At 40.0% G+C, this 27,179-nt stretch overlaps 2 protein-coding genes across 2 annotated transcripts; both read left to right on the top strand.

The window, feature by feature from the left end:
• Positions 1-2,829: 2,829 nt before the first annotated feature.
• Positions 2,830-14,760, top strand: grk1b (G protein-coupled receptor kinase 1 b). The gene is made up of 7 exons (XM_034140261.1): positions 2,830-3,528; positions 4,850-4,977; positions 5,983-6,140; positions 6,726-6,809; positions 8,069-8,193; positions 8,302-8,503; positions 14,477-14,760. The coding sequence occupies exons 1-7, from the start codon at positions 2,830-2,832 to the stop codon at positions 14,758-14,760; spliced, it is 1,680 nt and encodes a 559-aa protein (XP_033996152.1).
• A 6,772-nt stretch (positions 14,761-21,532) lies between these two features.
• On the top strand, positions 21,533-25,302 carry LOC117490658 (claudin-15-like). Its single transcript, XM_034140435.1, has 5 exons — positions 21,533-21,749; positions 22,770-22,934; positions 24,391-24,472; positions 24,561-24,671; positions 25,181-25,302. Exons 1-5 carry the CDS (start codon positions 21,533-21,535, stop codon positions 25,278-25,280), a joined length of 675 nt encoding a protein of 224 aa, XP_033996326.1. The 3' UTR covers positions 25,281-25,302.
• The last annotated feature ends 1,877 nt before the right edge of the window (positions 25,303-27,179 follow it).

Genomic DNA, 27,179 nt, shown 5'->3' with positions numbered 1-27,179 from the left:
GAGTACACCTCGACTTGATCCCCCAACCTTTTCAACTCATTGGAGAAATAGGGACAAGGTGGCAAGAGTCGGGGAAGAAAGGAAATAAAGGATTTTTGTCAGGACTTCAACAAGATGATTTCAATTACTTTAAGTTAATGGAAGAAATATAAGAAAGTAAAATATATGTTGGATTCGCCCCAGTTGGATTTAATTTATAAACCTCAATACCTCATTTGACGCCCGGCTTCAACAAGAGTACGGTGAGTGCTGCTTTATCAATGTTAATTGTTGTCAAATGCTTACCTTAATAAAACAACAATGTATTAATATGGCATGATTATTGGTTTTGCTGTAGAATATAACACATAAAAGATGTTGTCATGTGTTTGTTTTGTCTTGATTGATTTAGCTTCATAACCTAATTCAAACTTAAAAATCTATATCCAGACACCAGTTTCATTTTGGAAGAAAAATGTGTTTTCTAGATTCTGATTTTGTTTGGAGAAAATAGTCCTACTTCTTAAGATAAATAAAGTCTTTACTCCCCTGACTCAGCTTGAAAATGCATCGGAAAACCTGAATCTTTGTTCTGTGCTCATCTTTATATATATTACAATATATATTATATATATTACAATATATAAAGAAGTAAAAACTAGCACAAACTTAAACATCTAAAGCAGTAAAAAGGTAACAAACACTTAAAGGTTAATATTGATGCTCAAGAGGACTTTTCTTCTACACTATAGTACATTTAACTTTTGATACTTTAACTAAAGTTTGCTGATACTACTGACATACTTTTACCGCCAATAGCTTTTGATCTGTAATAAGATCCTCTCTGACCCTGTTTTAAACACATTTAGAAAGTCTTAACATGAAGTTAATTAACAATGAGGTCAATTATCTGTATTGTTAATCCCTGGTATCAACCATCAGTGTAAATTGGATTATGTGGAGTCAGCCAACTGTATCACTTTTGGCACTAAACCTACTGGGCCAGGTAGAGACAAAACAGTTTATACACATGAAATATACCCAGATAGAGACTGATAAAGGTGGTATTAGCAGAGATAAAACGTGATTCAAATGCAACACATCCATGATTATCGGGGCAAAAACTCCTTTCTTGCCTTTTTGCAACAATGTTCAATAATGGGGCGAAGCTAGTGAGCCAGCCTGCGAGCTAGTTCAGGCAGTCGTCAACTCGAACACCAATGATACATTAACACGTGACGCACCTCGTCCCTCTTACAACCAACCAAACACATTCTCCTAAACATGCCGCTCTATTTAAGCTGCCAGGTCTTCCTGCCTGCCTCGCTATGCTGCTGCTGCCACTGCTGTGTTCACTTGCTATTGCTACGTTCATGTTTCTGTTGCTGTGTTTCATGTTGCTGCTGCTCGCCTGCCCCACCACCACCCCAGCAGCTTCCACCCCAGCTTCCAGCTTCCACCCCAGCTTCCACCCCCCCAGCTTCCACCCCACCACCACCCCAGCAGCTTCCACCCCAGCTTCCAGCTTCCACCCCAGCTTCCACCCCCCCAGCTTCCACCCCACCCCAGCTTCCACCTGTAGGCTCGGGGGATAGTTATCTAATCATCACTCAATGTTCTTTGTAAATCTGTGGAGTGATGAGGCCCGAGCCTAGACGCCAAACTCAAACTATATGCTGCTTCTAATAAACATATTAAGAAACACGTGAGTTGTCTGACTGAAATACAGATATTATAGCGATGCAGAGACTTCCTCAAACTGCACATTAATACTAATCATACAAATCTAACAACAGCATGCATTGCATAAGCCTTGATTTGGTGCACAGTGTATTTCAGCATGGGATATACTCGTTTTAGTTCAAATTAAATCATTAGAAGGGTAATCCGCATAATGTGCTCCCCGGCCTGAGCTAATGCTCTACTTCCCTCACCGCTCCGTAAATCCCTTACTGGCGTGATTGTGTTCACAAGCAAGTGCATGTAGGTTAATTTCACTGCCCTTTGAAACTGAAATAAATAAAGACCTCTTCAGTGCCGTTTGTCTTATGAACAGCAGGGAGCAGCACGTCACAACAAAATGCATCTGTGGGAAAGATTCTCATACCTTTATTATTCTGTATATGAGGCAGACCCCTGAGAAATGAGAAAACTGAAGAAGTATTATGGAATGGACTCAATGTCGATGTCATATATTAAAATGTCAGTATAATGTTATATTCAACTGTAAAAAGGAAATAACTCTGCATCTTTGCTTATATAGAATTTTGTCCAAACGTGTGTTTTAGTGAATAATTAAAAATATGAACAAGATGAAAACATTGTGCTGTTGCTATGGTTTAATTTCTACTATAAATATGAATGGAATGAGGAGAAAAACGCTTTTAACTGTAAAACCCAGATCAATGAAAAGCAGAGTAGAAATATCAAGAATAGAATGTAAATATGCAGATCGTTTTATCAACATTAATCATCATTTTTTAAATATTATAAATGTCAAGCCTGTGCTAGGTACCCGGGGTCATAATGGTTGAGAAGGCCTATTATGCTTTTGGATTTTCTGTAGTTTTTTATATAGGTTTTTGTCCAGTTTCTTCCCCCCCCCCCTGCCTAAAAAGCTTGTTTACCTCCGTAACATAGTGACACCATTATGTCACACTCGTGTTTTTATTGGCTAGTGCTCCAATATATTGTATGTGTTAGGGTAAGGGGCGGGACATCTCTAACCAATCAGAGCAGACTGGGATCCCGTTTAAGACAGAGGCTAAAAAGCGTAATTGAGCCCCTTTAAATAGAAATGTTTCTCTCATTAACTTCCCTTCTGGTTTTGTGTCGGCCGAAGGTGCAGCTATGGACCTCGGTGAATTGGAGACGGTCGTGGCAAACTCTGCCTACGTTTCAGCGCGTGGCAGTATTGATGGAGCGACAGCAGCATCCATGCGTGACAAGAAGATGCGTGCCAGGCTGAAGCTCCCACACATCAGAGATTGTGAACACATGAAAACATCTGTAGACGCAGCTTTTGACAGCATGTGTGTCAATCAGCCCATTGGCAATCGCCTGTTCCTGCAGTTTCTGGAGAGTGAGGCGACCCATAAAAATGCTGGAGAGCTGTGGAAGGACATCGAAGACTACACCGTATGCCAAGAAGCAGACAGAGTGCAGAAGGCCCAGAAAATGGTCAATAAATACTATAAGTCAGCTTCAAAGATTTGTTGCAGCTTCCTGGAGGAGAAGGCCGTTGCTCGGGTCGTTGAAGACTTTAAGAACGCCCGCGGGGACCTTTTCAAAGAGAGCGAGCAGCAGATGCTCAAACACCTGGAGAAGATGGCCCTCGCTGGTTTCAAGGACAGCATGTACTTCCTGCGTTATGTCCAGTTCAAATGGTTGGAGAGCCAGCCTTTTGATGAGGACTGGTTCTCTGACTTCAGGGTCCTGGGTAAAGGAGGTTTCGGAGAAGTGTTTGCTTGTCAGGCTAAGGCAACGGGCAAAATGTACGCCAACAAGAAGTTGGAGAAGAAGAGGTTGAAGAAACGTGGGGGCTACCAGGTAAAGCACACATGTGGCAGCAAATAACCATTAGTGGCAATCACAAGAGTAACACAAAGTGAGGTCAAACTAGAGGTTAGAGGGGATTTAACCCAGTGCGGGCAGACATTTATTTTACCACAATGGTTCAATGAAAAGAAAATTGAGACTCTCTAAAATACCTAACAGATCCGCTCAGGGATACTGAATTAAAGCCCACTGCTTCTAAAAGCAAGACTGGTAAAGCTGGTAGGTGTTACCAAAAAAACAACAGACATCCTGTATGGATAAAAGAAAAGCTTCAGTGCAACATTAGTAAATTCCCCTGTCCTGTATTCAGTACCAGCAGGGGGTGTCATGTGTTATGGAAAGTCTTCAGTCTTTTAAACTACCCTGCAGACTAAATTGTTATTATGGCACATTTGCCACACGGTGAGTAAACCATGCATGAGAGCCAGGATTAGAAAAACCAGGCCCCAAGATAGTTAAGCTAAATGTTCAGTGACTTCAAATATCAGCCAGTAGTATAAGACCGCGTTTTTTTACAATCAACAAATTGAGTTAATGATAAGATAACTATTAAGAACTTCAGGGTGCTAATTATGTTTTAAATGATGTCAGACTGAGCAGAGGTAGGCTCGTAGAAACTGTAGCAGCATGTCGTTAGTGGCGCATTAGCAAACGTTACTCACAACCATAGACACAACAAACAAACTCACAAACGTGTGTTTGTCTCTCGAGCTGCATCTAAAATGTTATTCAGTGCCGTAAGATCAACGTATATTTCTGAAGTTCTGTCGCCTCGGGCTGCAGCTAACAGGATGTATGAGCAGGACGTTCATATGTACACAGACTGTTTGTTTGCACAGTAACCGTGGTGTTTCTGCATTACGAGTACGATTTAGATTGTGGTTGTGTTTGCGCTTTTGTAATAAACTTTGTCTATGCATTTGTTCACATAATTTGTTGTACAACACTCAACAATCCAACCTGCATTTTAAAGGTAGCTTATTAGCCCTGCATTGTTGAATCTCATCTTTCTGTAGTAGTTATTAGTATTGATGATTGTTGCGTCAAAGATGCAATAGCACCTGCTACAAACATCCAGTCCCCTGTAGCTTCTGTGCTGTGTGTAATTGTAGGTCAGTAGATGCATACAGTTGCTGTTTTATACATATATACGTCTCCTGTGGTGTATGATAGTTTGTCAAATATACTGTAAGCTTCCCCTCTCTTGAGCCCCATGCCTGTGAGGATACTGGGTTTCATTCCTTCTAAAAGTTGGCATTCTTGCTTCTGTTGGACATCAATAATTTCCTGATGTTTAAATGTGTGTTTTTAGGGAGCAATCGTGGAGAAGCGCATCCTCGCTAAAGTTCACAGCCGCTTCATCGTGTCGCTGGCTTACGCCTTCCAGACCAAGTCTGACCTCTGTCTAGTCATGACCATCATGAACGGTGGAGACCTCAGGTGAGCTTTACAAACACCAAGTACAGCCAGTGGTGGAAAGTTACTCAGTTAATTTACTCAAGTATTTTACTTAAGTACTTTTTTGACACAATTGTACTTAAGTATTCTCCTACTCCTAATACACAACATTTCAGAGATAAATGTATTGTACGTTTTATTCCACTACATTTATTTTAACACTCACTAGTTACTTTTTAACACATTATGTGCTGATATGGCATATTGCATCGTACTAGTAATTTAACAGTATTTCAAGTATCTCAATTTGGTCCAAACCAACTGCATTACCTAAATGCTCTTACATGTATATAAACAGGATAATATAACAACCATGGTAATAAAATACTGTGAAAAGATCCATTCTGCATAACAAGTACTTTCACTGATGATACTTGAAGTACATTTTGCTGATAATACTTAGGATCTAAGTACTTCTTTCAACACTGAGTACAGCCTTACATAAACACACACTCACATACACAAACAAACACACAGCACACTCTCTGGCATCCATCGACTGACTTAAAAACATGCCATTTACTAGCTTCTGTGTTAAAATATGGGAACAGTGTTTCTTTCTGCTCACAATCAGCCTACAGTAGATAAAGCTCACGGCTGAGGGACTACTATAGACTTTGCCTGCAAGTGCATCATGCTTTAAATCAGAGAATAAAGAGTCTTGTATTGCGTCGGTCACTGATCCGATACCTTGAACACTCAGGACATTATGATATAACACATTAGAAAACAAGGACACACATTATACAGTATCTCTTTCAGCCTATGTCGCACCGCACATTTGAACCATTAATAATCCCGTTATTCTTTAACACTATTCAGCAGGAAACACTGATAGCATATAGAAAGACAATCATGGTACAAAGGTTTTCCGCAAATTATTAAGGCTTCCATACATTGATTATTTTATCAATTTGAAGATTACTTCTGCACTTCTTGATCTCAAACTCTTCAGAACACACTTTAAACACCCGCCCTCTCTTGCAGGTTTCACATGTACAATGTGGATGAAAAGAATCCTGGTTTTAATGAGACGAGAGCTTGTTTCTATACAGCTCAGATCATCTGCGGGGTGGAGCACCTTCACCAACACAGGATCATCTACAGAGACCTGAAGCCAGAGAATGTTCTGCTGGATGATGCAGGTGAAACATTTCCTCTGCAGGATGTACTGAAATAACAGCTGTGACGACACTATGTCTTAACCTATCCATTATTGACTCTTCAACCATGTTTCTTTGCTCCTATGGAAACACTGATTTGTATTATCTTAGTGCTAGAATCACCATAACCATCCATAACCAAAATCATTGATCTGGTCTTAAGTATCATATTCAAATGTATCGTACTCTGTTCATTTGCACAATTCTTGTTTTTGTATTGTTATTATTGTTATTTTGTTGTCTTATGTCCGTTATATAATATGTTGCACTGTTGGAGGAGCTCGGTACCTAATATTTTCATTGCCATAACTACACTGTAGTTACTGTGCACATGATAATAAAACTCTTGAACCTTGAACCAAGTAAATATAATCTTTTTAAAGAGGCCCTATTATGCTTTTTTGGGGTTCTCCCTTTCCTGTAGTGGGTTATTAAGAGGTGCCTTCAAAAAGAGTAAACACCTGGCTGTCTAACACACCCTAATAGGGCAGTAAGAGTGAAAATAATGTATTATATTTGGTTGTCTATTCAAGTAATGATGTTTAAAATCCATGTCTTTTCATTCAGGACACGTCCGCCTGTCAGATATGGGTCTCGCTGTTGAACTTCCACCAGGAAAAGACAAAACCAGTGGATATGCAGGAACTCCAGGTAAATGAGCAAATCCAGTATTCTTGGATTCATTTAACAAAACTGCTTAAAGGTCTCCTATTATGCAAAATCCACTTGTTCATGTCTTTTCTACATCAACATGTGTCCCCTCTGTGTAAAGAGATTCTGAAAGTTTCAGGAAAAAATATTCTCTCACTTTTTGTCCTGATCCATTTATATAAAAACCTGTCTGAAAATGAGCTGATCAGATTTTGGCCACTTTATGATGTCATAACGATTTTTTGGCTTGTGTAACAACCCAGTCTCACGGCATTTCGTGTTATAGTCACGAAATTAATTTAATCTATTGATTCGTGTTCACCAACACGATTTCCGCATTTTTTTCGTGTCACACAGAACGATTTTAAAAAGCAATGTATTTCTATTGGTAGTATGTTTCGTGCCTGCACAACGTATTTTTGTCCGGTCGGGTCTTGGAAGACCAGAAGCTGTGTGGTTCATAAAAACATTTTCTTACTCAATATCTTACCCTAAGCCTAACCCTATCCCTTTTATTTTAAATTGTATAATGTCGGAGTTTTTTTGCCGTCCGCGAGGAAAAGAAATGGCTCAGAGCCTCAGAATACTGAAATCTGTATTTTAAAAAATCTTTTTTTCCTTCTAATTTGTTATTATTTGGTGCAGGCACGAAACATACTACCAATATAAATACATTGCTTCTAAAATCGTTCTGTGTCAGAATACTTAAATCTGTATTTTTTTAAATATCTTTATCCTTCTAATTTGTTATTATTTACATTGATTTTAAAATCGTTCTGTGTGACACGAATAAAATTGGGAAATCGTGTTGGTGAACACGAATCAATAGATTAATTTCGTGACTATAACACAAAATGCCGTGAGACTGTGTTGTGTGTAACCATTAGCCAATCAGCAACCAAGGTAACCCCCCCCCCCCACACCTTATCACCTGAATCTCCTCCTAGAGCACCATTGAGTTCTTTTGAACCAAATATCTCTCAGAGCGGCGTGGGGAGTGGTTCCTTATTTTCATCTAAAGTAACAGACAGAGAATCAGCACTTTTGAAACAGGGCTGAAACAGAGGGGATTATGGGATGCTGCAATGATCTGTTTGGTGTTTGGATCCAAACACTTCAGAGACATGTTTTGTATATATCTGAGACCTATAATATATTGATGAAAAACAGTATAATAGGGGACCTTTAAGTGTAGATAAAATGCTCTAATCCAGGTTATTGTTATGGTGAAACCACACTCATGTTGTCTATGAATACAGGTTTCATGGCTCCAGAGCTGCTCCAGAAGAAGGAGTATGACTACACAGTGGATTATTTCACGCTGGGAGTCACCCTGTATGAGATGATTGCCGCCAAAGGGCCCTTTAGAGTACGAGGAGAGCAGGTACCTAACATGTGTAACACAGACACACAGGGGGACCTTTATGGGTTAAAAATATCCCCTAATTGCTCTTGTCCAATGCCAAACCATACAAATGTCCTCTTTCTTTAGGTTGAGAATACGGAGGTTGCTCGCAGGATCTTGAATGATCCAGTTTCATACACACCGGTCTTCAGCAAAGACTGCAAGGATATCTGTGAAGGCCTGATGCACAAGGACCCAGAAAAACGTCTCGGGTTCAAAAACAACGACTGTGAGGAGCTGAAAAAACAGCCTTTCTTCAAAGATATTAACTGGGGTTGCCTGGAAGGAGGTGGGTGACGTCTAACAAATACAATCGAAGAAGACTTATCTGCATAATAAGGTCGAAATAAAGAAATATATAGATTTTTCCTATGTCATATTTTATTATGCTTTTTGGGGTTTTCCCCTGAAATCCCAAAGTTTCTGTTTCACACACTCCCTCCCCCACAATGTAACCCTCGCACTTCTATTAGCGAGTGCTCCAACACATTGTACATGGCTAAGGGGCGGGACATCTCTACGCAGTTGACCAATCACAACAAAGCTGGACAGCAAACCAATCACAGCCATGAATGTATAAAGAGAACTGGATACAGCGTTGGAGGCGGGACCCCGTTTATTAGGGTCTGAGACCTAGGTCGGCGAAGACCCTATTGAAATCGGTCGCGCAGCGACCGATAAACCTTTGACCCCCGCAACACATGTGAAAACTCACCAAATTTTGCACGCGCGTCAGAAGTGGTGCAACTTGCGATATGTAATTGGTTCCGGAACTTTGCGTAAAAAATTGCGTAGGCCACGCCCACTTCCGTTTTTAACGTAAACTCCCCCCACTTTAACTTTCACGTAAACGAAACGAAACTCGCTACGCATATCTAGGGTGCGGAGACGAACAAAAAAGCCTCTTGGAGGGGTAAAAAAGAACGTACAGGAAGTCGGCCATTTTGAATTTGGCGTCGAAAAAACGCGATTTATCGCGTTTCTCGTCCTCCGCGCAAAATCTATCTTCTACCAGCGACTTTATCCGTACGACTCGAAATTCGTCGGGTAGCATCTCCAGACATGGGCAATTCAAAGTTATCACGGAAGTTTTTTTCTTTCGCACGCCGTGATTTGGCGCCAAAAGTTCGCGTTCGCTCGATGCTAGGCCCATCAAACGCCATGGAACACGATGATGTCATAACTCAAACTGACATGCTCACAACGCCACCAAACTTCACATGATGGTTAACACTGCGGCCCTGAACAGCTCTACGTCAAATTTTATGTTACTTAATATGGCGTTACCATGGCAACGAATCCCTCGCCATAAAACACGGTGTCGCTGTAACTCCAATGGACACGGTCCCATCGTCCACCAATCTTCACTTTTATATCACCGGTCCATGCCTCAAAAGCTCTACGTGAAATCTGAGATCTCACCGTATGCCGTTTCCATGGCAACGCATACCTCGCCGTAAAACACAATGTTGTCTTAAATCAATGGAAAAGGTTCCAAACTGCACCAGACTTCAGATGACAGTTAATGGTCCGGCCCTCAACAACTCTACGCCTAAGTTAAGAAATACTTTATAAATCCACAAGGGGAAATTACATTTGTCCCAACCCTGACCCTTTTCACTCTGTTGTTATTGACATGACATCACACACATACTTTAAGCACACTCTATTCATGTTTTGGTAGCCAAGTGCATATACTGGTATGATAATTATATTCTGATTCTGATTCTGATAACTGTTTGTTTTTTAAAAAAAATCACATGACTGAATGTTAACCAGGGTTTTCAGTCATTAACACTTTGGTTTAAAGCATCATACTCATTCTAAACAACTTTTTTAACTATTTATTGGAAGCTGTGGGGAATTAAAGCAGAAGACATGAGCGGAGAAGTATTTTGCGTTGGCTCTTTCCTGAACTTCAGTTTTTGGTGCTCCCATATCAACTGCTGAACTGGATGGTTAACTTTCTGCTGAGAAACATTTGACCTTTGTTATAACAAAATAAACAATCCATGGAATCACACGGCTAAAAATCGATAGTTCTCTTGCAGCTGCTGTGTTGCAATAATCAGATACACTTACACAAGATACAGAATTGTTGGGACACTAACACTCATACCATACATGTCAATCTGAATTAAAAGCTTGAAATAACACAAGATAAAGATTACACAAGATGATAAGTGAAAAACAAGTTAAGGTTTAGCAGCCGAAAGAAGTGAAACTTACTTACAGAACTTTGTGTTCCAAACCAGAAGTCATCATGCCAATGGCAATGATCTTGTTTTTGACTGATTCAACATGATGTTTTGTGTCAGAGAACAACAAACATGACATGGTTCTGTTACACGTTGGTAGCTTAAATACAAAATATTTGAGATTATGCAAGGGAAGACCATGTGGCAAGACCAACCTGGTCTCACCAGAATGCGTGACTCCACCACGACTCCTTAACACCGCAGTGCGTGGTGGAGTCACGAACTTTGCTACATTTACGTGTCTGCACCACGCAAACAACCCCAATGTAAAGTGAATGAGGCTCCTTTGTCCTTAACCCTAGCCCTGAACAGCTCTACGCCAATTATGGGATGTCATCATATGCCGTAGCCATGGCGACAGATCCCTCGCCATGAAACACTGTGTTGTCCTAACTCACTGGAAAAACGTCCAAACGGCACCAGACATCAGATGATGGCTAATGGTCCGGCCCTCAACAGCTCTACGCCAATTATGGGATGTCATCATATGCCGTTTCCATGGCAACGCATCCCTCGCCAAAAAACACAATGTTGTCTTAAGCAGGGGCGTCGCCTGGACCTGAAAACATTCGGGGCTTAGCCCACAGTGGCGGCGGCACTACAGTGGAATATTCTACTGCAACACTCCCCACACGCACACACACACAGTACACCCGCGACTGTTACAATGAAGGCTCGATAATCAGCTCACGGCATATAGGCAGTGGTAAAGTGGTATTTTTCATGAGTGGGGGGCTCACCTCCCCGGGAAGATTTTTTTTTAAATATTGAAGTTAAATGCATCAATCTGGTGCACTTTGAGAGCAAAATGAAGAGATCTATGGATACCTCTCTCAACACCCATATGAAGCAGAACTGTAAACAGATTTACTTTTTCTTTATGGATATTTTACTAATCACTCCCCTTTTAAACTCTATTCTTGTTTTACTGCCATATAGTATTTCATAACTGTTTTTCCTTTATTCTCTTATTTTTTTTATAACTATAATGATCATATGAAGGTGTGCCGCGGAAATAATCTTTTGAATAATTTGTGACCAAACCGTTTGAGACCCACTGAGATAACTTAGACTAAAGTTATGTATCTAAACACTCAGAGAGTCCTTTAGCTCACCTGAGTCTCTCAGTCTGAGAGGAGAGGACTCTCTTCCAGCTTCTTGTGGAAACAGCTCCTTATGTCCGTTAGTGCAGCTAGCTAACCAGATGCTAACAACACGGTCCATGCTGGCACTGGTCCCTCCCTCCCCCTCTCTCCCTTGCCCCTATCACACCGGCGCTTTTCCAGCTCCTGCTCGGAGCTGGAGCTGGAAAAGCGCCGGTTTTTCCTGTTCACACCGCAGCGGCGGCGCGTCATAGCTCCGGAATGCGGTTCACTTCCAGCTCCAAAAAATTGTCGGTCCAGAGGCAAGAGCTTCGGAGCTATGACGCGGCGTCTCTTACGTCGAGGCGTGCAGGAAACCTTACTTTGACCAGCCGTTCGCTGTTATTGATCATTGTGGAGAGCAGGCAGACGTTTTGTTTGTTATTATAGCAGCTATCGGATGGAATTAATACATGGGCTGTACAGGTTGTCATGTCCGACTATCACAAGTAGAATCATAATGAAAAATACGCCGGTAAAATGTGCCTGTAGAAAACGGCTTAGCAAGTAGTCAGTTTAGCTTCGGTTGCTATGCTAACATCACCCATGTTATACCAGAGAAACTTTCATAACAGCGTTGTGATGCCAAACAGCGTCAATTCAGACTGACACACATTCACTTAAGGGGAACTGGGGATATGTATCAGCTGCTTGTGTGACAGTCAGACAGTGAATACTTTAGAGCCGTGTGAGCTAACCCGGAGCTAACGGGAGAATAAACTCCCGTGGAAGAGCAGCCAGCACTGCAGCGGTCGGTAAATGCCGCTGAAACACATTAATAAACAATGAACCACGGCACTCTGGAGAAAAGTATAAGGTTGGAGAAGTCGTTATTTAATTTAATCTGGCTTCGTATGATTAAAAGCAACACGATCATCGACCCGACGCAGTCCCCGGCCCGTTGTTGTTGTGGGAGAAAATCAGCGACGTAAACTGTGACGTCATGACGCAGCAGCGGCAGCTCTGGGCGGTGTGAACAGAGCGGGAGCTGAAAAGGGAAACCGGAGCTGAACCAGAAAAGCTCTCGCTAGGAGCTAGAAAGGGAAAAGCGCTGGTGTGAAAGCCGCACCTCTCTCTCTCTCTCTCACACTAAATGCGCTATTGCCACACACACACAGAGCCGAGCTTGAATGACACAAGCACACGTTTATTTCCATGCAACTCTCTGATTGGTCTGGTGTCATGCCTCTGTTGCATTCACTGAACACAGGAAATTACAGTGCTGCCGTCCTCTCTTGTGTCATGATGAGGTTCACGTAAAGCACGGTTAATGTATTATATTATTGAGGGAGAATTGTCCGGGGCTAGAGAAAAAACATTCGGGGCTAAAGCCCCGGATGCCCAGGCCAGGCGACGCCACTGGTCTTAAGTCAATGGAAAATGATCCAAACTGCACCAGACTTCAGATGATGGCTACTAGTCCGGCCCTCAACACCTCAATATGACAATAGTGAGTTTTCCTCTAAAGCTGTTGCCATGGCAACGCATCCCTCGCCGTTAAGCATGATATTGCTATAACTCCTGTGTAAATGGTAAAAAAGTGTTCAAACTTTACATGTGTGCTAACGGTACAGCCCTAAAGACATATATGTGTCAGTTTTGAGATTTCGTCAAATGCCGTTGCCATGGTAACAAAATGGTCGCCGTGAAACACGGTTTTCTCATAACTCCAGTTAACATGGTCCAAACGGCCCAGAACTTCACAGGTTTGATAACGATGCAGCCCTCAACACATCTAGGCATATTATGGGATGTCATCAAATGCCGTTGCCATGGCGACAGATCACTCGCCATCAAACACAATGTTTATGATACTGCTGTAAATCCCATGTACGTTGTCCGATCGGCCTGAAACTTTCCACGTTTGCCAACGTTCGAGTCCTCGAGACACCTAGACACACACCTCGACGTGCGGACAACAGCCTGCGGAGCGTCGAAGACCCGCTCAACGCTGCTTGCAGCTTTAAATTTAATTTAAACGGGACCCCGTTTATTCCTTTTAAAGTTGCTCAGTGGCGCATAACTCTCGAGAGTAAATGTATTGAATCTGGCTCCATAGAGTGGCGAAGCCCCTCCCCTTCCGGGGGACCTCCATGGGCGAAAAGTATTAAAAGAGGTGAAAATCACTACAAGTCTGGGCATGTTGAGAGCTGTACATACACACAAGGGGAGTTAGTCGGTTCCGTAAGAGCCAGCATGCGGGACCGGGATTCTGGGATTTTTACGACAAACTGTGACTTTTTTGACATGGAAATTATTATTTAAGATTGACAAACATCATATGTGTAATTCGTGGCACAATTCAAACGGGATCGAAAGATAATCTTGCTCTCTCCATTGACTTCAATACAAACTTTTTCCGAAATAAGGTCCCATGAGTCCCACCGGAAGGGGAGGAACTTCGCCTCTCTGTAGAGAGTGCGCACTTGAGTTTTTCTTAAGCCCCGCCTCCGATCTCCCACTTTCGGCTCAGTCAAATTAATAAATAACTCTGGATTCAGCTTTTAGCACATTTCACAACTTTTAGACCCTAACGATTTAAATAAGGGATATAAAAGTGTTCGTCCTGGGTAAAAGTGTTCGTTCTGAGACACATAAGTTGCAGTACCGCCTTTGGCCACTACGACAATTAGCATCAACGTCCGGTACACTGGGAGCTTATACAGAGCAGACAGGGCTCTGGTTTCAGACAGAGGGTGAAAAGAGGTGCTGCAGCACAGGCAGTATGAGAAAAATAAAGAGCTTTTTGAACATTAACGCATGGAGACATGTCCCAGTAGAGACACAACATACAAATATGAACCTGAAAACGAGCATAATATATCTTCTTTAATTTGTTCTTCGTCTGTGTTCCATCTAAAGGAATGCTACCGCCACCATTTGTCCCTGATCCTAAAGCGGTCTATGCCAAAGATATTGACGATGTGGGCGCCTTCAGCTCGATCAAAGGTGTGGTCCTGGATAAGGAAGACATAGATTTCTACAACGACTTTTCTTCCGGCAACGTCCCGATCCCCTGGCAGGAGGAGATGATCGAGACGGGTGTGTTTGGGGAGATGAACATCTGGGGAGAGAACGGCAAGCTGCCAAATGACCTTGACTCAAGCTTTGTAGAAGCCAAAGGAGGAGGATGTGTTCTGCTTTGAGTTGCAACAGATGGAAATAGAGCAAAGAATATATATTATTATATACCAATTATTATTAAAGTTATTACTATGGCAGACATTGTAGATAGAAGAGCAATCAATAAAAGCTTGAAAAGCAACATGTGTTTTGAGTCTACTTTTTTTTACTATCCACATCAATGTGTTTATTTGACGCTTTTCAACAAATTAGCTGGAGTTAATGAAAAGATTGGGCTCTGGTTTCAGACAGAGGGTGAAAAGAGGTGAACAGGTTGTATGTTTTATGGTTAAAGATTATCTTCATTATCATATAAATATTGTCATTAAGACACCTTTGGCCCATTGCAGATATTCTTGTGTGAATTTGAAACTGCAGTATACAATATATCAGACTGTATTTCCAGCTTGTACATTAAACCACAACTTTTTATATCATACTGTTTATGGAAGTGATGCGGCGGTTCAGTCTATGATGCTCTATTTTAGATAAGGATACTAAAAAGTGTTTAATTTGGTCAAACAATAACTGGAATAATCAGTGCTTGTTTATTTGGATTGGCTCAGTCTCTTGGGTTACTGTTAGGGTCAAATATTAAACCAGGGAGCATCTCAGGTCTAGTTAATCTTAAATTAACACAGAGAGCAATTCAGCAGTAAAAGTGAATGCGAGATTATATTTATTACATACCAATCTCATGAATACTGTATGTCTCACTGGCAAAGGAAGAAGTGAGTCTATCTAAGAATGGCCGTTTTATTTTAACACAATTTTAACTAATTTTTCTGAATGGTTTTGTTATTTTGAACCGTGAACAAATTATTTGTTGTTTAACAAGATTAAGAGGGTGGAAACATGTAAACTATCCTGTTCACATAACAATGCTAACATAGTTTACTATGTGTCACAATCCCAGCCTACACGATCGACAGAGGCTGGGTCTACCGAAGACTCCCATTTAGCAACCTGCTAGAAGCTGTACAGCTCAAATTAGCCTACAAGCTAACTTGTAGGCTAACTAAGTTAAAAAGAATCCAGAAACGTTGCTTTTCCTTTTTTTCGTTGAACAATTCATGAAAGATCACCACCAGCATATTCCTCCGCCTGCTTAACACCCATACTGCTGCTGAGTCCGGGAGATGCCATTGACAAAAACAAAACGTACTTGTGACCAGAGCGCATTGAATCCTGGGATACATTTGACCGCGAAGGGTCAGATGTATAAACAAAATCCGGGAAAAGAAAGCCGCCTTGGGACATCCACCTCTTGGCGGATATCAGTCAACAAATGCACATTAGTTTAGCATGCTAACACTTGCTAATTAGCAGCACTTAATTCAGAGTGAAGCTGAGGGTGATAAGTATATCTATAGTTTTGCAGGATTTAGTTCTTAAACACGTACAGAAACAAATATTAACCTGATGGTGGCGCTAGAGAACAAGTCAGGGGATCACTACAATCATGTGGGTTCATCCTCTGGGCACCATGAATGTCTGTACACAATTTCATGATAAGCGAGAAATGATGTACATAATTTGTGGTGACCCATGGTGGACCACCATCTAAATCATAGATTTTTTAAGATTCTGTATGTGTGTGTGTGTGTGTGTGTGTGTGTGTGTGTGTGTGTGTGTGTGTGTGTGTGTGTGTGTGTGTGTGTGTGTGTGTGTGTGTGTGTGTGTGTGTGTGATCAGGTAATGACACATTGACTTCACCGAAACTCACATAAATCGTAACTGTTCAAAGTCAGGCAAAAGTCTCATTATTTATACAGCTTTAAGCGCTTATTACTGAATCCACACATGAATCATAATCTAAAGTTAGCTCAGTGGAGAAGTGCAGGTTTGTTCAGTTACATAATATTCTGAACTATAAAAGTCATCTTGACTCTTGAAATGATTAATTTCCTGATTAATATCCTCAGTCATTGTTACCGATTTTGTGCAGCATCATGGTACCACAGCCAATCACTGCAGTGTCTGCTGAACACTCACTATTACAAATAAAATCAAGGATTCAAAATGTTGAAGCTGTCACTGCCCGTCCCTGAAACCCTTGTTAGTGTGTGTATGTGTTTGTTTTCCTGCCTGTGTGTCTCTCTCTCTCTCTCTCTCTCTCTCTCTCTCTCTCTCTCTCTCTCTCTCTCTCTCTCTCTCTCTCTCTCTCTCTCTCTCTCTCTTTGCCCTGCCACCTGCTCATCAGCAAGTTTTTGACAATTTTGCCAACAAAGTGTTTACCTGTTTGCATTTTGCCTGCTCTTGCCTCACACTTGTTTTGTGTCTCTCCCAAAACGATCCCAATACCAGCCAGAACTCTCTTGCCCCCCTTTAAAAAAAAAAAAGCCACCACAAAACAACCTCCACTCCCAGCTCAGACTCTCCGGGGCTCAGGGAAATACCAGCAGATAAAGACTTTAAAAAAGCTACACATGTAAACACGTTAATGATTCTTATACATTTTTTCCTCTGAAGAAGATATAAAATGTACTTTACTTTGCTGATCCAAATTTTTTATTTTTTTATTTCACATAATGTTAAAAAAAAGACTAGAAAGTAAAGAATGAAATACAAACATCTCAACATTTGAAAATAAAACAAAACAAAAAAGCAAAATGTATAAATAATGACAGTGAAAGATATGTTGAATATACTGTATGTGTTGAATATACAACTACATACAGTCAACTACAGTCATGTACTAACTTAATGTGTGAAATCAAATCACTGAAAGATTAAAAAACACCCAATAAAAGAATGCATTTTATTTTGGATTTTAACACAAATTTGAGTGAACTTTCCCTTTAGAGCGAGGAGGTCAGCGGGGACACAACTAAATAAATCGTTCAACAGACTGAGGCAAGGGCAAGGAAATAAAATATTAACAGACAAAAGATTATGATTTAAAGCCTGAATGTCTATTCAATATGCTTTAAGTATATGACGGTACTTTGAACTGTGCGTCTGATTACTGGTCGGCTTAACAGAATTCACATTTGATAAGATATAGACTGTAAATGGTGAAGTTTCGCATATATAAATAGCTTGACACAAACAAAGGATAAACAAGGGTGGACTCACTTTTTATAGTCATTTTAGAGAAGTGTACGCATCGCAGGTGCAAAGATTAAATGTACACTTATCAGTACTTATATATAGATTTGTGCACGCTTCCATGTACTTAATGTATAGTGTGGAGTAATTCATTATTAGGGTGTGTTCGAACAGCCTATCTTTTTGAAGGCAGCACTGTAATATTTCAACACAGAATTTCATCTTGCATCTTTTGTCCCGCTGCAGATTTGTTAATGCTTAACCAGTACTGAAATATAAGTTTTCTGCCTTCAATAAATCACCCACCATACCCCAGCTTTCATGTTTGCCCTGCCCTCATATTCAGTATTTTAACAATGGTATTTACTGATAGAACCTCAAATGACCTCCCTAAAAACACAAGCTACCTTTTTTTTAAAGAGGGGGATCCAAGCAAGAGGACAAGATGATGGGAGCAACCCAAAAAAATGACTCCCATAAACCTACAATATCATCACTTACTGAGATCATATCATTTCAAATGTCTCATTGGGTATATTGAAATGTATTATAATGTATTTACAGTAAGACTACAGTTCCTCTTAAAACAATGTAAAATAGTGAATTGCAATGTTTACTGCCTCACATGAAAGCAATCAGTGCCGAATGATCCGCAAATTCAAAGCCGTGATAAACGTCTTACAAGATTGTATCTTACCTCCACCGCCAATCAGAAGAGAGGGAGAAAAAAAACTCAATGTACATTTACATCTCTATAGTAATATTCCAAACATGTGAAATGTCATCCATTTTGGGCGGGAATAGAACACTTATAATGTAGCTTCTACCAACAAATCAATGTTCAAATTAGCCCAGGTTTGAGTACATGAGGGGGGGGGGGGAAACCCTGAGTCAGTTCTCACACTTCCAAAATGTATATCAGATACAGAAGTTGCGAATAGAGCTCCTCGCACAGGCATTATTTATTAGGTTTGCTAATTATTAATAGACAATCACTTTCAAGATGAAAGAGATCATCGAGGTTATAGCACTTTTCCTGGGTTTTGCAGGCTGGATAATGATTTTCATATCACTAGAAGATCAGTATTGGAAAGAATCCTCAACAGAGGGCAGTGTAATTACAACCTCCACAATCTATGAGAACCTCTGGATGTCTTGTGCAAGTGATTCGACGGGAATCTATAACTGCCGGGACTTTCCATCTCTTTTCGCCCTTCCAGGTAAGTGAGAAAATGTTACTTTCTATCAGCTGGATCACAATGTTTTACAAGTCATTTTTGTTGTAACTGCTGTACAAAAAGAAGAAGAAATGTGACTGCTAATAGTAATTAATAATAATGTACTTTAGGTTCTATAGATATTTTTCCCATTATCACTTGTGCTTTCAGTTTTTGATGAATCAGCTTTATGTAATAGCTGACTGTGCATTTTCAAATCTACGTCATACTTAGAGAAAAATTGCTTTATATACTGTACATGATTTTACAATCGTAGCACAACTTTCCTTTGTTAAAAAATGTATATAAACTATACATACAGAATCAGAAAGCCCTACTTCAGAGAAATGTAGATTATTAACATATATAATGCTATACTGGTGGTGTTATCTACAACAGCAGCTGCATAATACTAATACATAATTAGCTCTGTGAAGTTTGTGGAGCTTGAATTGTATATATTTTTTTAGGTTGAATAAGAGGAATTGACATCCACTTAGCAATATGGATTGTACTTGATTACATGTATATTATTGCATGAACACATTTTCAATAATACAAAATAACAGTTTAAAAGGGCTATAAGGATATCCTTACATTGTACAAGAGCGTACCAATGAGTATGACCATATTAAGTGGTAATTGCATATTTTATTTAGTAAGCAGTTTAGTCAGGCTGTTGTAATTTCTTGTGCAATTGTACTTCATTCTTTTTGGGACTGTGTACTGCTATAAATATAATGTCATCTTGTACAAAACCACCTAAAATATGTCTTTAGAAATGTCCATGAAGTCGACTTTGACTTAAAACAGTAAAAACAAATGGTTCTTGTGTTGAGTTTTAATTCATTTGAAATACAGTCAAGTCTTTTCTTTTGCTTGTGTGGCCTAAAGACTGCAGAGGCACTTCATCACTATGATGATAAAGGCCTGATAGCGGACAAACAACGCTTCATTTGTTAACTAATAACTCACGTCTCCTGGGCTCAGTTGTCAGAGAAGCAAACAGGTTTATCAGCTGGGGAACATCTGGTTCTGGGTGTGTGGTGAGCAGAGGTGGGAAGTAGTGGAGTACAAATAAATCAGTACTTTACTCCACTACTTATTTTTCTGACGACTCTTTACTTTTACTTCTTACATTTTGAATACAAATACCTGTACTTTCTACTTCTTACATTTTCCAAACAGGCTGGTTACTTTAGTTTGAATGTGTGTTTGGTGGCGTGATCATTATTATTTAGAGCCATTGCGTGCCTATTGATTTGAACACGATCCGTGTATCCATCATTTCCTGGTCTTCTCTAAAGAAGAGGGACCAATGACAACGTTGTCGTTGTTCAGCATGGAAACATTCATTAGCTAACAATGACATTATTGTTCTATTAATATAAAGGGAGGTCAGGTACTCTTTAAAACAGCTGCTAGTTATGGGTACTTTTTACTTTTACATTAGATTACATTGCATTTAGCTGATGCTTTTATCCAAAGCGACTTACAATAAGTGCATTCGACCAAGAAGATACAAACTTGAAGAAAACCGAATCATATAAGTACATCAGGTTTCATAGAGCCAAACCATTTCAAGTGCTACTCAACTGGCTTTAGATAAGCCAGTCCTTTGTTACTATATAAGTGCTTTGTTAGTCATTTTATCGCTCGAAGTGGAGTCGAAAGAGATGAGTTTTGTGTCTGCGCCGGAAGATGTGTAAGCTTTCTGCTGTCCTGATGTCAATGGGGAGCTCATTCCACCATTTTGGAGCCAGGATAGCAAACCGACGTGTTTTTGCTGATGGGAACTTGGGTCCCCCTCGCAGTGAGGGTGCAGCGAGCCGTTTGGCTGATGCAGAGCGGAGTGCACGTGCTGGGGTGTATGGTTTAACCATGTCCTGGATGTAGGAAGGGCCAGATCCATTCACAGCATGGTACGCTAGTACATTTCAAAGCCCATACTTCTTTACTTTTACTTGAGTAACGAAGTTTAGTCAGTACTTCTGCTTTTACCAGAGTATTTTTAAACACGAGTATCTGTACTTCTACTTGAGTAAAGGATGTGTGTACTTTTGCACCTTCACCCTCCAACACCACTCACCTACCCATCATCCCTCGGACACAGGGTAACATGAGGAGCCAAAACGTGACTCGAATCCCATCAATAACATTTTGAAATTATTGACAGAGTATTCAAAGGAAACTTCAAAAGGTGACAAATAGCTGAGAGTCTACAGACGTTATTAAGCGCAGGTTTAAAGGTTGGTGAAACTTGACTAGGGTAAACATTTGGAGTCTTTGAATAGCTTCAATAGAGCTGAGAATGAAAGGGGAAATCATAAGTGGTCTATTTGGGATGAATCATTAATTTGTGGCTTTCTGTATCATCTGGGTCGGTGGGAATGGGTCTGGCACTTTGGGACTTTGGGGCCGACAAATCCACACGCTTGCGCAGGAAGATATCTGGAAGTCAACGTTTTTATTATTTTCTCTTATTTGGGATAACTCTACATTGGTCGGATAAAGGAAACTAGCGAGTATGAATGCCATAGTTGAAGCTTTGGCCTTCCTCCTGGGGTTTCTGGCCTGGCTGATGGTTGGGATCGCACTTCCAAACCGATACTGGAAGGTTTCTTCAGTGGATGGTAATGTTATCACTACATCAACCATCTATGAAAACCTATGGATGTCCTGTGCAACTGACTCTACGGGAGTTCACAACTGCAGGGATTTTCCATCTTTGCTCGCACTAAATGGTACGTGGCCAACAAATAAATAGCTTTATTAGCGTCTATTAGTACTTATCTGGCTTTAATGCTAATCCACCCACTCAAGGAGTCAGGATTCTGAATCAGGATTGCCACGTAGCTAATGAGCAATACCTTACTCATAAAGCAATATACAAGTTGTGTGGGGAGAAGTGGCTTTTGTAACAGGTTATGTCAGATTAAACACAGAGTTGCTCTTGACATGTTGAATCTTATACCACTGGATCAAACTCACCAGTAGAGAAACAGCTGTCCTTACTTTCCTTTGTTTTCATAGACAGGATTGTAGTGTACCTTTAGGTGAGTTCTACTGTACTGGCCATAATCTGTAGTAAAAATGGGTTTTATAAGATATAATAAAATGAGAGGGAAGATAAGCAAGCACAGCCACCGTGAACCCGCACTAATAGACTCATAAATTAATAAAAGCTTTGTGAATCTGTTGGACACTGTTAACTAATGCCACCAGGAAAGGCATTTAGCAAAGTGATACAAGAGACCAGGGATGTTTAGCACATGAAACATGAAACTGGAAGCCTAGTCGAGCCCTGAAGTAAACATCTTTCATCCCAATACATGCTTTTCCAATCACACATACTTCTGTTTGTTGGAATTAAGTTTTCAAAAAGTTGCTGTCATGACTCAGACCTGTGTGGCTCCCCTTCAAGGAAGCAAGAATCAACTCACTGAAACTAAAGAGGCATTAACATCTACAAACATATTCCATCATTTGGAATACGATGGATGTTTGGATGGATTGAAGAACATGTGTTTGTTGAGATGTATTTTGTGTAGTCTTAGCCCTCTCATTATGTTTGTTAGAGGGTTCTGCATGTGCTCAAAGGACCAAGGTAACCATTAGTGAGCCACTAGGGGGCTCGCGACAAGTATTGTTGTATCAATAAACGTCATTACTGTGTCTACAACTTGAGTTTTTAACACAATAGGAAACAATTGTGATGTTGATACAAGTCCACATTATGGTATTTTCTTTATGTTTGCACACAGGGTACATTCAGGCCTCCCGGGCGCTCATGATCGCTGCCATCGTGTTCGGGACATTTGGCCTCGTGGCAACTCTCGTAGGAATGAAGTGCTCAAAGATAGGAGGAGAAAACTACGTCCTGAAGGGGAGGATCGCAGCCATTGGAGGAGTCTTCTTTTTATTACAGGGTAAAGACTTATGGATGGATGTAATGTTTGTTTGTTTGTAGCCTTTATTTAACCAGGTTAAAAAATCCCATTGAGATCAACGATCTCTTTTTCAAGGGAGACCTGCGGTACATTAGTTACACATAAAAACAACAGAAAACAAAAGGACATCACAACATAATTACAGGGGTATACATTAGCAACCTATTTACAGTGACAGGTATCCAATAACATTTCATCCAGCCGTGCTTTAAAATGATGCAAGGGAATCAAATTGCTCAGTTTCAATGATTTTTGCATGGTGTTCCAAGCTAGAGGAGCAGCGCACATAAAAGCTTTAGTACCTAAAACAGTCCTAGCACTTGGCACATGTAATAAGAACACATCCTGGGATCTCAGGCAATAGCTACTTGCCACTCTCCGTGAGATCAAAGAGCATATATAAGTCCGTAGTTTACCCAGCATGGCTTTATAGATGAATATGTACCAATGACTGAGCCTCCGACCAGTAAGTGAAGGCAGACGCAATGGCGATGCAACCAAGCAAACTAAAACAATGTGGTCAGAAATGTCTTGAAATGTATTTGGGTAATGAAGAAAGGTCCCTGCGTAGTACTTTGAATTGACTGAGGAAAATAAAAAGCCCTCAGGAGGACACACAGACACAAAAACACCCAGAAAGATCAATCACTTCTGGCACCCAAATCTCTGTGTACAGAAGACAAGCTATCAGTAAGTGGCTCACCAGTTCAAAATGTTATCCAAACCTGCACAAAAGGCTGCCAGTAACAAAGGTATTTGGATTGTAAGAATAAGTCCTGCTATGTTAAGTACAAAAATAAATGCAGCGAGCGGACACTGGTAATCTCAGAGTACTTTGTGTCCCAAGCAAAAAACTCTTGCAATTAGTCAAGTTGAAGTATTTTGTATAGTGGATATACAGCTGACATCTACCATTGCAGGTTTCTTAATAATTGTATAATATTGGATGGAATGGGTTAATGCTTTTTAAGATAAGATGGGAAATAGTCCTCACATCCTGACCGCAATCAATGAATCAAGTACTCAAAGACAAAATAAATGTTAACATTTCATTATGATCATTTTGAGTGGCTTCAGAGGGAGGTGCTGACAGTGGGGTCAATTTAGCAACTTCCTTGTTAGATAACGCTGACTATTGCAGGTGGTGCTGCTACCTATTTCATCTGAAAGACTTAGAAAGATTGAGCTTGGTTTTTCAGTTTCATACTTCAAGAAATCTAGCTTACATTTGCTGGCTCTCCAATTGTATCCACCATTGCATGAATTGGGACTGATATTCCCAACATGGCTTTCATTTTTTACTCAAATCGAATCTTAAAATGACTCAAGCACTAAAAAAGGTTGTTCATTTTATCGTAGCGGTGTGCTTTGTTTTCATCAAGAATACATCCCGCTTGTCTAAAGTAAACAATGTTTTGTGTTTTGTTTTGTGAAGGGATTTGCACCATGATTGCCATTTCTTGGTACGCAGCCAACATCACGCAGCAGTTCTTTGATCAGTTTTATCCAGGGACAAAGTGAGTAAATACATTCTGCATCACTATGTTGTGAACTGTGGCTCAATATCTGCTGTTTTCTAATGTTTTCACTCTTATTGTGTCACAGGTATGAGATTGGAGAGGGCCTGTATATCGGCTGGTCTTCAGGCACACTTGCCATTTGTGGAGGAGCATGCCTGTTGTGTGCTTGCAAAGTCAACGATCCCAACGACAAAATGTGAGTATGTGTTGAGCAAACTTTTGGTATTGAGTGTGTATAGTAGTATTCGAAAAATATCACTCGTCACTGGCTTGAGCTTCAATATCAGGATCCATGTATTTATGATCCTCTCCAGAATGGAAGTAGTCATCACATACAGAGCATCAACTAGTTCCTGAACAGTGTCCTTCACATGCTGATATACAAGAGAGGGAGTTACACAGTCACAAGATGGAGGAATATAAAGCAGTATTCAATGTTTACTTCAGATTAGCTCCACGTCAGAAATGATCATGCTTGTCATATGTCTATCTCCATAGAGGCTGAATCATCATGTTAATCACATAGCTATCATATGCCTAAAACAGTCCTGATGCTCTTCTAGGTAATCATACATCCTGTCATGTACTCAGCTACAGTTGGGATACCTTTGTTATCATGTGGACTCTGATATTGGAAGAGTACATTCAGTATATTCCCAACAAGTAGAAATGGTGCATAGTACTGAAACTTGTCTTGTGTTTCAGACAATATCCATACCAACCATCCTCCAGAGGACACGTGCTGTCGGCTGGGGCGATGACTCAGTCTGCCCGCAGCAACTATGGAAGAAATGCTTATGTCTGAGAGATGACTTGACCAATTCACCAGACCATGACAGTGGAAAACACTTTTGATAAGACTCAAGATTTCATATAACTGTAAAAGGTTAGTTGAAAGCAATAATATTAAGTTTAAATGAAAAAATATTAGATTAAACTTAATATTATTCCTTTCAACTAACCTAATACAGTTGTGTGAAATGTGTTGATGTAATACATTTAATTCAAGTCAACATTTAAGTCTTGTCAGTGATCATAATCAATGTTTAGGAGGTGAAGATACGTTTTCTTGATTTGATTTTGTTTTATCCAAACCTTTTAAAGCTACATTTTGCTGTACCTGAATTGTACTATCCAGCTTTATTATAATGATTGCTGGATCAATTGGTCATATGCTGATAAATATACCATGACAAATTGGATTGTCTGACATTAGGGCATGTATACTACGTCATCTTACTCAGGTTTACAGATTATATTGTTTTTAAACTCCTATTTATCACTTTTTAGTAGGACTATGGATAAACTCAAGTTAGTAATCAATGGACCACCTTTAACTGTTTTACAATTGTGTAGTCAGTTAGGGTATAAAGTATTATCCTTTGTAATGTATCCTCAAATCTGTCTCAGGTTTTCTGGTCAATCATTTGCCTCTAAAAACACAGACAGCTCAAAAAGCTCTCCTCTCAGGTAAACTCTGGTGGATGTTTCCAATCACACAATGTGATTTTATTTTGAATCCCACCTCTGAACCAGAACATTTGAGAAACACAAATGTAAATGACTTTTTGTAAAAGAAAAATGAGGACGTGTATGTTTTTAAAATGTAATGTCATACATTGGGTAATTCTGCATTTGTTACTGTGGATTTTAAGTATGTTTTATAGTTTTATACACAAATATTTCTAGTAACTGATTGCATAAAACCATATAAAATGTTCCTTGGAGATCATGATTTCCAACATATTTCATGAAAAGATAGTTTAAACAATTAAACTAGTTCATGTGTTTTGGGTTACAAAGCTTGTTTGCAATCGTCTCCTTTGACTAAAAAAAGAATACGGTTAATATTGTAGTCATGACACATATTAAAGGTAGGGTAGGTAAGAATGGAGAAACCAGCTCGAGTGCGCTAGAATTTGAAAGTACACAACCGGAAAAAAACTGCCTCTTCCTTCAGACTTCCTTACAGAGCCCCTCCTCCAACACACACGAACGCGCACATGACCAATGAGGGCACGAGATAAGTTTGTGCACAGATGGAAGGCTGACAGGCAGGTAGGCCATCCAGTTATTTTAGCCGGGCCGGCTAAAATGATTGGTCGTGCTTTTTACAGTACTACGGCTTCCACAGATGACATTTCTTTATGGATTTTTTGTCAAAGCACTTTAAGATATTCATTGCTATCGGGATGTTAAGAGCATTCCATGGAATATAACAAAAAGTGTATCTCGAGCCGGTTTCTCAAACTTACCTACCCCACCTTTAAGCCTTGAAATTATACAGTAAATAATACATATTTTTCCATATTCAGTTCGTTAAATATGCCACCTACTGGAGGGACTTGGTGTTACATCTATGATTGGATTTAGGTGAAATACCAATGTTGTTGGGAAACTGATCACAATCTTTAACCATCATCACCGACACGAAATAAAGTAGGAAATAAACTCAGGACTAGATCACTGTCTAAATATTCTTTTTACACTTTCACAAATATTGATATGAAAGTTGCAAACATTTTTTGGGTATAATGAAATTACAAAGAAAATGAGCACTCATCACTGAAAGGTGACAAAGCTTAACCATAACTGTGAAATGAAGGAAGGTCAGAGGTGGTTTGATTAAAAGTATATAGATTACATGCAGGTTTTTGTAAATATGAAACATGATTGTTTGATTTTAAGGATTTAAACATATTTA

Source organism: Trematomus bernacchii, unplaced genomic scaffold, assembly GCF_902827165.1.
Source record: "Trematomus bernacchii unplaced genomic scaffold, fTreBer1.1, whole genome shotgun sequence".
Taxonomy (NCBI): Eukaryota; Metazoa; Chordata; class Actinopteri; order Perciformes; family Nototheniidae; genus Trematomus; species Trematomus bernacchii.
This window is presented reverse-complemented; position numbering and strand designations above follow the sequence as displayed.